At 43.5% G+C, this 14,335-nt stretch overlaps 1 protein-coding gene and 1 long non-coding RNA gene across 2 annotated transcripts in view; one reads left to right on the top strand and one right to left on the bottom strand.

Moving 5' to 3' along the window:
• The window catches only part of LOC133368305 (uncharacterized), a 28,158-nt gene extending 15,421 nt beyond the window's left edge, over positions 1–12,737 (top strand). Inside the window, exon 3 of the long non-coding RNA XR_009758620.1 lies at positions 12,689–12,737. This is a non-coding gene — a long non-coding RNA (uncharacterized LOC133368305). The remainder of the gene's footprint in view (positions 1–12,688) is intronic.
• LOC133368301 (disintegrin and metalloproteinase domain-containing protein 32-like) overlaps positions 1–14,335 on the bottom strand; it is a 61,855-nt gene that overhangs the window by 5,797 nt on the left and 41,723 nt on the right. Inside the window, exons 15-20 of the mRNA XM_061592361.1 lie at positions 12,507–12,615; positions 9,740–9,923; positions 8,898–8,978; positions 5,819–5,936; positions 4,086–4,245; positions 3,191–3,235 (exon numbers count right to left, since the gene is read on the bottom strand). Coding sequence (XP_061448345.1) covers positions 3,191–3,235; positions 4,086–4,245; positions 5,819–5,936; positions 8,898–8,978; positions 9,740–9,923; positions 12,507–12,615 — 697 coding nt within the window. The remainder of the gene's footprint in view (positions 1–3,190; positions 3,236–4,085; positions 4,246–5,818; positions 5,937–8,897; positions 8,979–9,739; positions 9,924–12,506; positions 12,616–14,335) is intronic.

Here is a 14,335-nt window from a genome sequence, read left to right as displayed (position 1 = left end):
AAAGGAACAAGCCCTACCACAAGGAGTCCCTTTTACAGGGAACCTGAGGGATCAAACTGTGGGGAAATGGGGTGCTATATAGAATGTGGCTGCCAAAAGAGATATATATAAACTGTGAACCAGTCAAACAATTAATAGTGCCCAGCAAATACAGAACTAGGTTGCTAATAATGGCACATGATATACTTTGCTTGGGACACCTAGGAGTAAAAAAGACCAAAAAGACTGTGCATTTATATTGGCCAAATATTGCCAAAGATGTCAACCAATACTGCTTATCATGCAGAGTGTGCCAAAAAGTGGGTAAAAGTGGGGTGAAAACAAAGGCTCCACTGAAACCCCTTCCTATAACAGGGCAAGCTTTTTACAGAGTGGGGATTGACATAGTGGGTCCTTTATCTAAACCTTCAAGGCATGGCCGGAGATATATCTTAGTGGTGGTAGATTATGTCACAAGGTACCCAGATGCTGAGGCACTGAGATCAGTAGAAGCTCCTGTGGTGGCAGAAGCATTACTGAAGATTTTTATGAGACTGGGTAAGTATTGACAGATCAAGGCAGTGCATTTATGGGGGAAGTTATGCAGTGTATATGGAAGTGCTGTGGGTTGAAGCATCTAAAAACAACCACATCATCCAGCTACCAATGGTTTGACTGAAAGATTTAACAAGGTGCTAAAAGGGATGATAAAAAGCTATGTACAGGATCACCCACAGGATTGGGATGAACGCTTGGGGTGTTCCTTGTTTGCCTACCGGGAGGAGCTGCAAGAATCAACCGGGTTTTCACCTTTTGAACTAATGTATTCTAGGAAAGTTAGGGATCCTTTAGAATTATTATGGAATTCTTGGGAAAGGTTCTTGGTGGAATATAAAACATCTGTGGTAGATTATGGAATGGACTTCTGTAACAAATTAGAACCCATGATGAAAGTAGTACAAGAAAATATGAGCCAAGCTCAACAAAAGCAGAGCTATTGGTATGACAGAACAGCAAGAGAGTGTACATATGAAATGGGGGATATGGTCATGGCATTTATTCCTAGAAAACAGGAGAAGTTACAAGCTAGCTGGAAGGGACCACCCATTAGAGAAAAATTAGACACCTTGACTTAGGTTTATTTATTTTATTTTATTTATTATTTGATTTATATCCCTCCCTTCCTCCCAGCAGGATCCCAGGGTGTTATAACATCAGATAAACCAGAAAAACACAAAGTGGTACACGTAAAGCCCTATCACACTAGAGATGCAGGGGTTTATAGGTCATCTTGTTTCCTGAAGGGTGTGTGCCTGACTGGCTGGATTTGGTGCACGAGAGCAAGATAGAGGGAGGTTTAGATCAGCTGGAGTGGTCAGAGGAAGTGGATGATCAGGTCAGAGAAGAAATCATGAGAGTCTTGAGGAAATATGCGGAACTCTTTGGAAATAGACCTGGTAGAACTAGTGTTACAAAACACTCAATAGACACTGGCAATCACCCTCCAATAAGGTCTACCCCCTATCGTGTGAATGGAAGAGTGCTTGAAAAGAACAAAAAGGAAGTTAAAGAAATGTTAGAGTTGGGTTTGATATGTGAATCAATTAGTCCCTGGTCATCTAGAATCACGTTGGTTCCTAAAAAGGATGGAACAATCCGATTCTGTATCGACTTCAGGTATATAAATAAAATTACAGTTCTGGATGCGTATCCCATGCCAAGGGTAGACTCTATGCTGGAACTATTGGGTGCAGCCAAAATAATCTCCACCATAGACCTTTGTAAGGGTTTTGGCAAATGGAGTTAGATGCGCAGTCATGTAGCAAAATTGCATTTAACACACCTGAGGGGCTGCATGAATTTGCAGTTCTCCTGTTTGGGTTTAAAAATGTACCAGCATCCTTCCAGAGACTGATCAATACCATCCTGAGAGGCAAGTCAGACTTTGCTATAGCTTATATTGAGGATGTGGCTATCTTTAGCAAGTTGTGCCAGAGCACTTACAACACCTAACAACAGTTTTAGAGGCATTTAAAGATGCTGGAATGACCATTAAAGTAAAAAAATGCCAATCTGGGTTACCCAAGGTAACATACTTGGGACATAAGGTGGGAAGTGGAAAAATAATCTCTTTATGGAGTAAAATATAGTCTTGGCCTGTTCCACTGAATAAAAAGCAAGTGAGAGCATTCTTAGGTATGGCAAGGTACTATAGAAGGTTTATCAAGGGGTTTGGGGAAATAACTACCCCACTGCATGAACTTGACTAAAAAAAACCAGCCAGAGAAAGTTGAGTGGAGTGAAAGGTGCCAAAAAGCTTTTGTCCAGTTAAAGCAGGCACTATGTCAGAGTCCAGTGCTAATAGCTTCGGACTATGAGCAGCCTTTCATCATGGCTACTGATGCATCTGACCTTGGTCTCGGAGTTGTGCTGATGCAAACAAGGGAAGGCACCAACCATCCTATTGCTTTCCTGAGCAGAAAGCTGACAACAAGAGAGAGGAATTACTCGCCAATGCAAAAGGAATGCTTGGCTGTTGTGTGGACCCTGAGTAAACTGTGTCCCTACGTGTGGGGAAGATTTACTGCTGTCACCAATTGTGTGCTGATGTGGCTGGACTCCATGAAAAATAGTAACACCATGCTCCAGAGGTGGTTGTGGGTGCTGCAAGAATATCTAGTGGACTTTGTACATGTTAAAGGAAAGTACAATGTGCTGGCAGATGGACTTTCCAGAATATCCCAAAGACTTCAGTGTGCTTGCCATTATGAAGCTGTCTTCCAATTTTTAGACTGTGAGGGAAAGACAAAGTTGTTCCACTGCCATAGCAGAAGGATCTCTCTTCCTCCCTGCATCAGGCTGCACATGCACATCTCCTGTGCAACCACAATATAGGATTGCTCTGCCCATGTTTGTTTTTAGGTCTTATTTTACTGTATGATGCTTTGGGGGTTCTTGGATAGAAAGATGATAAATAGGTTTTGCAAATTAACCTAGTCCATCCTTCAGCGATGGGAGAAAAACAGACACGTGCATCTACATTTCATTATTGCAGAGGAAGAAGGAAAAAATTAGGGTTTGTTTCTTTTCTAGATTCTGCAGCTAGCTCTGGAAGGAAAAGTGTTTCTTTTCTTTTTTAAAATCAATATTCTTTTTGGTATTCTTGGTACAGAAAATACCATTCCTGGACTTTAAGTTAGCAGATGCTTACCTTGTTTTGTCCGACATGCTATATTCTTCTGATCTAGTATAGGATCTAGAATGCAATGAGAAGTAAGGTTATTGAACATCAATTATATACAGAAAAATACACCCCACTTTGTCATAGAGTTATGTTTACTATACAGCCAGGAAGTTAATTCTTACCATTTATATTGACAAGAGAAACCTGTGCCCCCCTCCAGATGTAGCTGGACTACAATTCTCATTGTCCCTGACCATCGGCCGTGCTGGCTGGAGCTGACTAGAGCTGAAGTCCCAACAACATCTGGAGGGCCACCTGCTCCCAATCCCTGCTTTAAACATTTATTTCTTTTGTTTTTGGATGCCATCTCCCTCCAAACATTTTTGGACTGCAACTCCCATCTACCCCAAGCAACATGGCCAATGGCCAGGGATGATGGGAGCTGGTGTCCAACAACATGTGGAGGGCCCACAGATTCTCCACCCCTGATATGTACCAATAGCAACTCAATTATCTGAGTACTGGTTCTCAGGTACAGGAGGGAGACATCAGCAGGCTCAGAGGAACTCCCATGGTTTGCGGAAGTAAAACAAGCACATTTAGAAAAAAAACATAAGCAGGAAACCTCGCCTCCCCCCCCCCCAAAAAATACCCAGCCAAATGAGGACTAAGCATGGTCAGTGGCTATGGAATGCTGATTGACTGTTCGAGAAGGCGGGGGGCAGAAAAGTGAATGGGTGTGTGGAAGGGGAAACAGAAAGGATTATTATGGAGGAGGGCTGACTGAGAAGAAGACTGTACAGGAGTACTGCACGCTGAAACATTTTGTTGCGGGACCCACTTGTCCAAATTATTGATGGATGGGAAGATTTCAGATCCACACAGAGCAGGCCCTGAGGAGCCATGGGCAAAAGTGTCTTACTCAGAATCGTCTAGCGACTCATCATCATCTATGAAGTACTTGTTGATTCGAGCCCATTTCCCAATCAGGATGGCTGACCCAACAACCATGGGCAGAAAGAGAAATATGCTGAGCAGGATCCACGTCCGCAGGTTGTCTTCCACGGCTCTTCCTGCTATATCTAGAAGGAAACATTTCACGGCAAAGGCTGAAACCAGGAATAGGGCTACACTATGCATTTTTAGTGAGGCACTACCGTGCTTTGTTCATTCACTTTTTACAGGGCACCCACACAATGTCCATCATCCATCACTCTCATCCTGCACTTTCCCTGTGGTTTGTCCTCAGAAGGGTAGTGCAATTGTCACACTGCCGGACAGAGAGGCCTGGAGGGATGCATCCCCCCCCACCCCCCAGGACTGAGGTTCCCTATCCCTGCCATAATGCCATTATTGTATGGTTTTTTAATCTTTTTTAAAAATGTAAACACTTTCTATGTTACTAAAATGGCACTGGCCAGAAAGTTTTTAATTTTTTGAAAACTAGCATTATTGTAGCATTAGTTTACAGCACTATAGGACCATAAAAATTTAACAACCTAATAGTATGGTTTCATAGCACCATCCGTCTCTTTCATTTAATTGACAAAGAAAAAAAAGACAGCCAGAAAAGTGCTTTGGCAATAATTAAAAGGCTGTTTTTAAAAAAATAAACAGGGGTCATAAAATGACACCCACTGCAAAGGCTATAGCAAATCTGGGCTGAGCTGCAAATAGCCCCACTCACTACACACAGGAGGACATATGCATAGGAAAGCTGCAATACTCCTGATAGTGAGGAAAGCAACTGCATTCCACTTGCAGCTTACAAGAGAAGAACAATAACTGGGTGGCACTAGGAGCCCAAGATGGGCTATACAAGCAAACACGGTGGCTCTGTCCTACCTTCACTGTGTTGGAAATGGGGCAACAGCAACTCCTGTTTGGGTTCTTTTGTTTCTATTCCAGAAGGAAGATACAGTTAGGGTCCTCCAGCTGGCTAGGCTTGCCTACCTTTACCTGTGCTCTTCTCTACCTAACTTCCTTCTGTTGTAAACTGATATGCTCAGGGAAGCTGACCTGCCCCTCTTTCGTCTTCTTAGACTGTCCGAGGAGAGAGGAGTATCTTTGTCTTTGCTCTTTCTCCTGAGCCATGAGGGCAGTTTCCCAAGTCTGGGAATTGCGCCTCCAACTTGGTTAGTTAGAACCAGGTATGCCTCCTATCTACTATGTATTTCTATAAATAAAGTAGCTTTTCCTTTTTTAGCTAAGTCTTAAGTCTCAGTGATTTAGATGCAGGGTAAAAGTCCGCTTCTTAGGTAAATACACACACTGGCACACGCAGCGGGGAACGCTAAGTTACCTTACATATGCATAACATGCTGTAGGAGGCAATATGCCTGAATAACTATTGCTGGGAATCACAAGTACAGATAAGTGCTGTTGCACTTAGGTCCTGCTTGCAGCTTCCCAGTAGGCACTTGGCTGGCCACCATTAGAACAAAATGCTGGACTAGATTGGCCTTTGGCTTGATCCAGCAGAATTCTCTTGAGATGTTCCTGTTCCTTTCAGTGGAGACTGCACAAGAGAGCTTCCCAGAAGGTTGTGCTCCAAGTCCCGTTGTTTCAGGTTTGGGTGAAAAAAGGGTCCTGGTTTTGAAGAGATTGAAAATTACTGCACTAGAGCTGTTTGCCAGGATGGAGGATCTTACTAACCAGATTCCAGAATACGAAGCCCACTGTCAATGCTTCCTCCTAGAGGGCTTCCTTTGGCTTTGCAGTTCGGAGGAGCCCATCCTGGATTACAGTGGCAGTTTCTTTTGTTGTTGCAAATCTGAAAGGGGGAGGGCAGATGTAGAAATTCATTGCTTATGTGCTGTCTCTTAAAAAGGGCAATATTCTTTAAGAAAAAGTTTTTATTATTTCCTGAACGGGGCCCAAATTCTAGTCTAAAATAAAGGGTAAAGTAAAGTAAAAATAAGGTGTGAGAACTGCAGCCTTGATCTCACTATTAACAGTGGTAAGCCTGTGTATAGATCGGGGTGGTGCCTAGCCTTTTTCAGTCTAAGAGCCACATTTAAGACCGTCCAACCCTCCGCAGAATACACACTAATAGTGTTGTGACCAAAGTGGTGATGTATACACTGAAGTCACCACACTTCCAGTATACACACATCATCACACATGCAGGCCACAAACAGACATATGCAGGCGCACAGCAGTTTCTGTTTCTCTGACACACACACACACACACAAACATACCCCACATATACATAAAGTCACACACTCATAGAATCACACCTGCAGAGGAGGTGGGGTGGTGGGATTTTCCTCCTTATCACAGTGCTGGGAGGAAAGAGTTCTTTTTCTCCCAGACCAGCACAGCTATGAGGAAAAAAATTGCTCTCTCTACTTACTGCAGTGGAGGAAGTGATCTCCTCCCAGCTCCACACTCTGATGGGGAGGAAGACACTTTGCAAAAGCACTTCTTTCTCTTGCACCACCAATGCTCGGCTATGGGGTGGTATACAAGTATAATAAATAAATAATTATGATGAGATATGCCTGGCGCCAACATTACTATCTTTCTGGCGCCAGGTAAAAACCTTCCTTTTCTCTCAGGCATTTTAGCATTTTAACTTTTAGCATTTTAGTATTCTAACATTCCTGCATTTTAGTATTTAATATGCATTTAATATGTGTTTAATTATGTCTTAACTTTTGTATAATTAACTTATTTTAATTGATATGTGGTTTTTAATTGTATGTTACTGGTTTTGTTTGTTGTGAACCGCCCAGAGAGCTTTGGCTATGGGGCGGTATATAAATCTAATAAATAAATAAATATTAAATAAATAAATAAATAAATGCTAGGAGTCTGGAGGTACGAGGAAACTGGAAGAGACACTGAGGGCCTGATCAGATGCCGGTATAATGTGGATCTGATGTTTTTTGCAGATCCATTTAATTTGGACCGTTTACATGACGTTTTTGCCAATGCGAAGTGATTCAGCTGCTTTTGCCTTTAAATCTGGATTAAATAGATGTGATAAAAATCCAAAATTGTCTTAAAAATCCGCACCCGCCTCAGTGCCAATCTGCTGTGTGGTTGCATCCTCCGCTGTTCGCCATTTTAGATCCTCCCTTTCTCCACCCCCTTATAATGTCTATGGACATAATTTTGTTTCCGGTCGCTGATGGACAAACTTCCTGTCGCTTTACGCACTATTTTACTTTATGAACCGGTCGGGGGCAGCGAGGGAAGAGAAGGGGTGCTGCGCTACCACTCTCCCCTGGCCTCTATGAGGTATTTAGGGACGGTGCTCCGGGCGCGGGCAGGCGAGCAGCCCCTCCTCCCCTCCCCTTTCCTCCCTTTTGAGGCGGCGGCGAGCAGTCCTGCTGGCCAGTGAAGGCTGCCTTCCCTACAGCCAGCGTGAAAGCTGCCCGCGACTGAGGAGGAGGGAAGAGATGCAGCCCAGAGAGCAGGACTTGCCATGGGATGTGCCAGGGCGACCCTGCTTGGTTTTCTGGAGGGGGAGGAGAGGGGGGTTGACCCGACCCCCCCATCTAACACTTTCCAGCTGGGCAGCCTGGGGAAAGCTCCTGCAGAAGCCCTGTTGCAACTAAGTTCTCATTCACAAAGAGGTTGTGTGCGCATAAAAATATATACACTGCACACTATAAACATTTACAGCCACGGGTGGGAGCCGAGGGGATGGGAGAAAGCCTGCACCACAGGGAAGGGGGGCGGCTGTAGGCGATTCCCCTTTGTTCAAGTGCCCTCCCTCTGTGAGGCTGCATCACCACTGCACGGAGGGCTAATGTGAAAGCCTAATCCTTCCTTCTTGCTGTTGATGTGCCACGGTGTGGCCATGCCACCCTTCCTTTAGGGAAACACCGCCCCTTGCCCGCCTCCGCAGATAACATTCTAATGTGTGGGCGTGGCAACAAGGAAACACTGATAACAATAAACACAAACACATGTGAATGCTACAAAGAAATACAGCCAATTTAATTGTAGCGAGGGAGGATGTATGTAAACTGTCAAAATCAATCGCGATGGAAAAAGCAGCATTTTTAATGTGGATCTTGGCTCATATGTGAACCAGCCCTGAGTGACTCTAGCTGTCTTATTTCTATGGCTGCCTTTAGAAACTGTGAAGCAACTTGACTGTCTGAGGCTGGATCTTCACACGCAGGGAGATGGAGTAGTAGAATCCTGAGGTGATAAGAGTAGACTGTACCCCTTCAGGCTACACACTGGGGATAATTTTTAAAAAATATTCATATAGATAGATAAATAGAATCCTTGCAAGTAGAACACTAGCACAGCAGGATTAGAAGGACTGCCTAGATCTATCTCTTTGCTGTGCTAGTTTTCCACCTGCAAGGAGATTTTAGGTGGGGAATCATTCAAAAAATGGGAGTCCCCATCTGTAGCCTGAAGTGGTGCAGTCCACTCAACCACATCAGAACTCTATTTATTTATTTATTTGTTGAATTTCTTAGTCGCCCATCTGGCTGGCTTCCAGCCACTCTGGGCGACGTACAAAATAGGCATACAAATATAATAGACATTAAAAATCTGAAAACAATGACGATAAAATCTAGCCCACCCCAAAAGCCTGCCTGAAGAGCCAGGTCTTCACTCTACCACCTCCCTCTCTTCCATTTGTATATCCAGCTTCCGGCACTCAAGATACTGGAGAGCTTGGGGGCGGGGGCAGCGGCGAAGGGAATCTCCTTTTTATAGTAGAAACACTAACACTGGAAAGACAACATTCATTTTACTTACTCCATGCCCAAAACACTTTTTCCCAGGATCACAGTCATACTTCAGGATGTCATACTTTTCACATACTTGTTTGATGCAAACCTTTAAAAAAAGCAATAACATTTTTTCAGTTTTCACAAGACCTGATGCTCTGCAACAGGCCTTTTGCTGTTCCTACCCCCCCATCTATGAGTGCCTCAAGACAGGTGGTTATTGTAGAATCTGTGCTCCTCACACATGCAAGTTTTTTGCAGTGTCCATACAGCATAATCTGCATCAAAATGTCAGTCCACATTCTCCCCTGCTACACACATTTAAAGATGACGAAAACTGGTACAGAGCGGTGTTCTTTTCTAGGTTTAAGAGCTCACAGATTGTTGCTCTCTGAGCAGGGGTGTAGTCATCCAGGGTCTAAGGGGGTATTAGATTCCTTACTTTTATGGGAGGAGGGTCCCAGCAAGGTCCCTATGTCTCTAGCATGCTACAAGCCAATCGGTATGAAAGGCAGGTGTGTTAGCCACTGAGAAGAAACTTCTAACATACTTTCTTATCCTTTTCCTGCTGATTGGAGCCAATCAGAGTGAAAGGAGTTGAGTCAGCCCCTAAGAAGACTCTTTTCAGTAGCTAACACTCTCCCTTTCATGCTGATTGGCTGTTAGGGATGTCTGTTGTTGTGGGAGAAAGCATTAACAAGGATCTAATTCTCAACCCAGCATCAATAAAGGGGGAAGGGGTGTGGTTGTGATTATCATGAAGGGACCCTGCATTTCTGAATTTGCCATTACACTGCTGTCTCTGAGACACATATACATTATTTAAATAATAGTAGCAGTAGTACTGTTATGCCAGATTGTCTCCCTTACCTTACCAACTCCACATTTGGTACCCTCTTTCATCAGCATTGGGTCCGGTGTGCCCTTCGGCTGTTTAAAGTCCAGAGATACACAGAGCGTATCTTTTACCGGAGTGTACAGGACTGGAACTCTCATTTGAACATAAGGAGCTCTGGTTGGATACTCACAAATTAACTTTCCACATCTGATGTCCCTATCAAAGGCATGTGGAGAAGAGAACAGGCTCACACATTTGCAAAGAGTTGGAGATTACGTCTTAGAAATACCAGTTTTTTCATATCCAAAATGCCAGATTTGGCAACTGATGTGTATTATAAATAAAATAAATATAAAAATGCATGCTTTCCATTACACAGATGAAACTCAGAGTGGGGAGGCATTCTCATACCTTTGTAAGTTCCTTGCATAAAGGATTACTGCCCCAACTGTTTGTGTCCCATGGAAAACCTTTTTGTATATTTTAATTTGTTGTTGAATGGTTTTGTTGTATTGATTTTTCTTTGAAAACTGCCTTGTAATCATTTTGGCAAAAGGCAATATATGGGCTATTTTAATTAATAATTAATTACTCCTCCCCTGACCCAATCCATTTTTATCTTGTGTTGCATCTTTTATTTATCTCAATAACATATATAAAGCTTGACACCGTAGTTTACAGTGAAGTGAAAAAAGACATGCAAAGTATAAAGTCAACTGGAATTAACCACAAAATCAGAAAAGCTTACTTAAAAATTTAGATAGTAAACCTGAGTGCAGGAACTGCCTTGTTTTTATTAATCTGTAAACCACTCTGGGAGTCTTTTCTTTTTCTTGTTTTGTTGGAGTAACAGGATAATTTTTTTACATTTAAAAAAATATAAAAAATAATATTGCCAGAGGTTCTTCTCTGCCTCCATTCACTCAGCATTAGCCCTACACTGCCGTGATTTTAAAGTAATGAGTTCAAAATAAATCTCATCAGCTGCAGTGTGTGCAGTCGAAAATGGAAAAATAATCTTTTTGCATTTGCAGGGGGGGGATTTATTTATTTAAATTGGCATCATTCATTTTCATTGGGTGGCCCAATGTAACCAATTGGCAGTAGATTCAGCACAGTCAAAAGACAAGTACTCCTTTGCACAGGGGACACGGCAATGGCCAGCAGCTTAGATGATTGTGAAAAGACATAGAAAATTGGATTGAACCAATTCATGGAGGATAGGTCTGCCATGTGGTATTAGCCATGAACAGAGCAACATGGCACCTCCACATGCCAAGACAGTACCATATGCTGAAAACAAACAACAGGCTTGGGCTGTTCTCTTAGTACCCTGCTTGTGGACTCCCAAGAAAGAAGCATTTAGTTTCTGTATGAAACAGAATAGGCTAGACTAGATGGACCTTCTGCCTGATCCAGCAGGGTGTAAGAGCCTTATGTTCTTATTTATTTTATCTTGCTTTTCTTTTTTCAAGAGAAAAACCTCAAGGCAGCTAATAAATGAAACAGAAAAATCACACTTGGCCAAAGCAGCACAATAGGAAAAGACAAACCAACTGATGTTCTCCATATTTCCTGCTAAGTAACAGAATGCATAGCTGCTGATGAGACTCTGAGAGAGGAAGGGGCCTGGCAGGGCAAGATGAAAGAGTCCCACATGGACTATGAAAATGAGCTGTAATTTTAAGGGTGCTTGGTTTTGTTGGAATAGGCAAATATTGCATGGTCACTTTAAGGGATATTTGGGAAATATCCCATGTACCTGTTTACCATGATGTAACTTCCTAATGGGTGGGGTTTTGTTACCTGACTTCCTCCTCCTTTGTTCTGGGGGATTTTTGAATATTCTCCACTACTGATCTTCCACCATTGAGAGAGGCCGCATGGCACAGATGCTCTCTCTGAGAGCATCCATACTAAAGACTAAGATGGACACTATTTTTCTTTCTTCTAAGCTAGAGCCTATCTTCTTCTGAACATGTGAAGAGGTTGTGACATTCTCATTCTACTGCTTGTATTTTTACAACTCTGCTAAGAAATAGGACCAACCAAATTAGTTCCTATTTCTGTGTGTATTTTTATAATACCGAACAGGTTTAGCCTCAGATTATCCTTGTCATCCATTTCAATCCCCCTCTGCAAATCTAGAGCTTCAGGGAGAATGCCTCGTTCCTCAATGTCCTGTTCTGGTCCTGCAGAGGAGCCCACAGAGCAAGATAGGTTAGTTGTGACAGAACCACAGAGAGCTCCTGGGGAGCAACTTGTTCCAAGAAGGACTGGAGGTGAGTGGTGGCCTTTTGAGCCTATGTCTCAAGTCTGCATCTCGCAGGCTCCACTCCCTTTGGAGGACTGTAGGACTTTAAAGGGCCAGCCCTCTGGCCTTAAGAGAGGCACTTCTCCTGCTTTCTGTGTCCTCCCACCTGCACTGTCGGGCTAGCAAGGTAGAACAGGAGACACTTATGGGAAAGACACACATGAGGATCCTCCCTCTAGTCCTATGGGCCTTGGTGCTATGGGATCTGGTTGAGCGGGCACCTAACTGCCAACCTCCGGATCAGGGTCAGAGCCAGGAACCAGTCCAGCTCCTCACCCAGTGACAGTGAAGCTTCCAACTGGGTATCCTGGTTGGCGCCAGGCTCTGGAATCATGACACCCCACCACACCCGGCAACTATTATGCTATATCATCAAAAAAAATGCACTATACAACAGAAGATGCCCAAGCAACCACCCGCCACACAAACCCTGTCACGACCCCAACCATTTATTCTAGTCTCTTCTCTGTTTCCTAATCACATACCGAAAAGAGCAAGTCTTAAATCCCTTTTTTAGATCAATCCCACAGTGTCCAAATCTATCTCTCTGACCATTAATTTCTTCATAACACGCTTGAGGAGCACTTTTTGACTCTATAAATATTGAAAGGATCTTGATTAGAAGAAATAAAATACAACCTGTAATAGTTTTCTTTCTTTCTTTCAGCAATGCTCTTAACAGATATTTGCATATGGAAAAACAACTGAGTCTGATGCAAGGAGTCTGATGAGGCGGGTTTGAGTCTGTAAAGCTTATGCATAATAAATATGTTAGCCTTGAAGCTGCCACGGGACTCTTGGTTGTTTTCACTGCAGCAGAATTATTTATCTATTTAAAACATTATATTCATGCAATGCACAATTAAACTATGGAGTTCGCTACTGCACGATGTAGTGATCAAACAGATTCAAGAGGGGGTTAGACAAAATGATGAATGATAAAGCTATCAACAGCTGCAAACCATGATGGTGATCGATATACCACCTCCAGCATCACAGGCAGCAAGCCTCAACACCATGAGCAGGAGAGTGCTATTGTGCTTGTGCCCTGCTGGCAGCCTTCCTGTAGGCACCAGTGAGATCAAAAGACTGATATAGGCCTTTGGTGCGATCCAGCAGGGCTCTTCTTAAAGACATTTGATGAAGGACCTCAGCAAAATATCTTAATGGAGCAGGTTGATATGGGAAGATGCACTCCTTCAGTTATTTGGTCCCAAGTTATTTAGGGCTTTCAAGGTAACTACCAGCAGTTTGACTTGGGCCCGGAAGCAAATAGGTAGCCAGTAGCATAACATAACATGCACAAACCTGGTTGTATCAGTCAAACTTCTGGTGGCCATCTTCTACAGTAATTGAAGCTTCCAAGTTGTCTTTAAGGGCAGCCCCACATACAACAAATATAATGTATGACAAGCAAACGGGGAAGTTACTGGAGCATAGATCACTGTGGCCAGACTATCCCTATCCAGAAATGGCCACAGGTAGGGAAGCAGCCAAAGTGGGCAGAAGGCACTCTGTGCTACCAAGACCACATGGAGCTCTAGTGGATCTCGGAGTACCCCCAGACTGCACACTTGCTCCAAGAATAAGGAGAAACAAGGGAGAATGGACAGAGTCAATTAGGGAGCAGGAGACCTTTGGACAGCTGAGGGTAGCAGAGCTGGATGAGTGAAGGTGACAGGAAGGGACATGTTGGAAAGTAAGTGCAGAGGGATGAGGGCCCAGCCATAGAAGGTATTCGAAGTGAGCAGAAGAGAAGCCAGTGAAGGGATTTAAGGTGGGTAATCACACAGTCAGAGGGATGGCAGAGAAGAAAAAGTTTGGCAGCAGAATGTTGGATGGATGTGAGTGGAAGATGAGACAAAGAGAAGAATGCAGTACTCAAAGCGAGATGTGACCAGGGCATGGAACAGAGGTTTCACTGATGGGACTTTTTTAACATTGTAAAGGGAGACGGAGAATGACTTGGCAATGGACTACATTTGGTTGCCAGTTCGTTTCTGGGCCCAGTTCAAGGTGTTCACATTAGTGTTTAAAGCCCTAAATGACTTAGGTCTGAAATATCTGAAAGATTGCCTCCTTCCCTATAGACTCTCTCAAGTGTTGAGATCAGCAGAGGGGGCCCTTTTGGTAGTTCCACCACTCTTGGAAGATCGGGGGATGGTGGCACAGGAGAGGGCATTCTCTGTGGCAGCCCCTAAGTGGGAACACCCTCCCCACCAAGGTACATCTGGCCAGTTCATTGTACCGTGCTGAAGACGCACCTCTTTACCCTGGCCTTTGGCACTTGAGATGTATATTTTTAGGATCCACC

This window comes from Rhineura floridana, chromosome 12 (genome assembly GCF_030035675.1).
Source record: "Rhineura floridana isolate rRhiFlo1 chromosome 12, rRhiFlo1.hap2, whole genome shotgun sequence".
NCBI classification, from domain to species: domain Eukaryota; kingdom Metazoa; phylum Chordata; class Lepidosauria; order Squamata; family Rhineuridae; genus Rhineura; species Rhineura floridana.
This window is presented reverse-complemented; position numbering and strand designations above follow the sequence as displayed.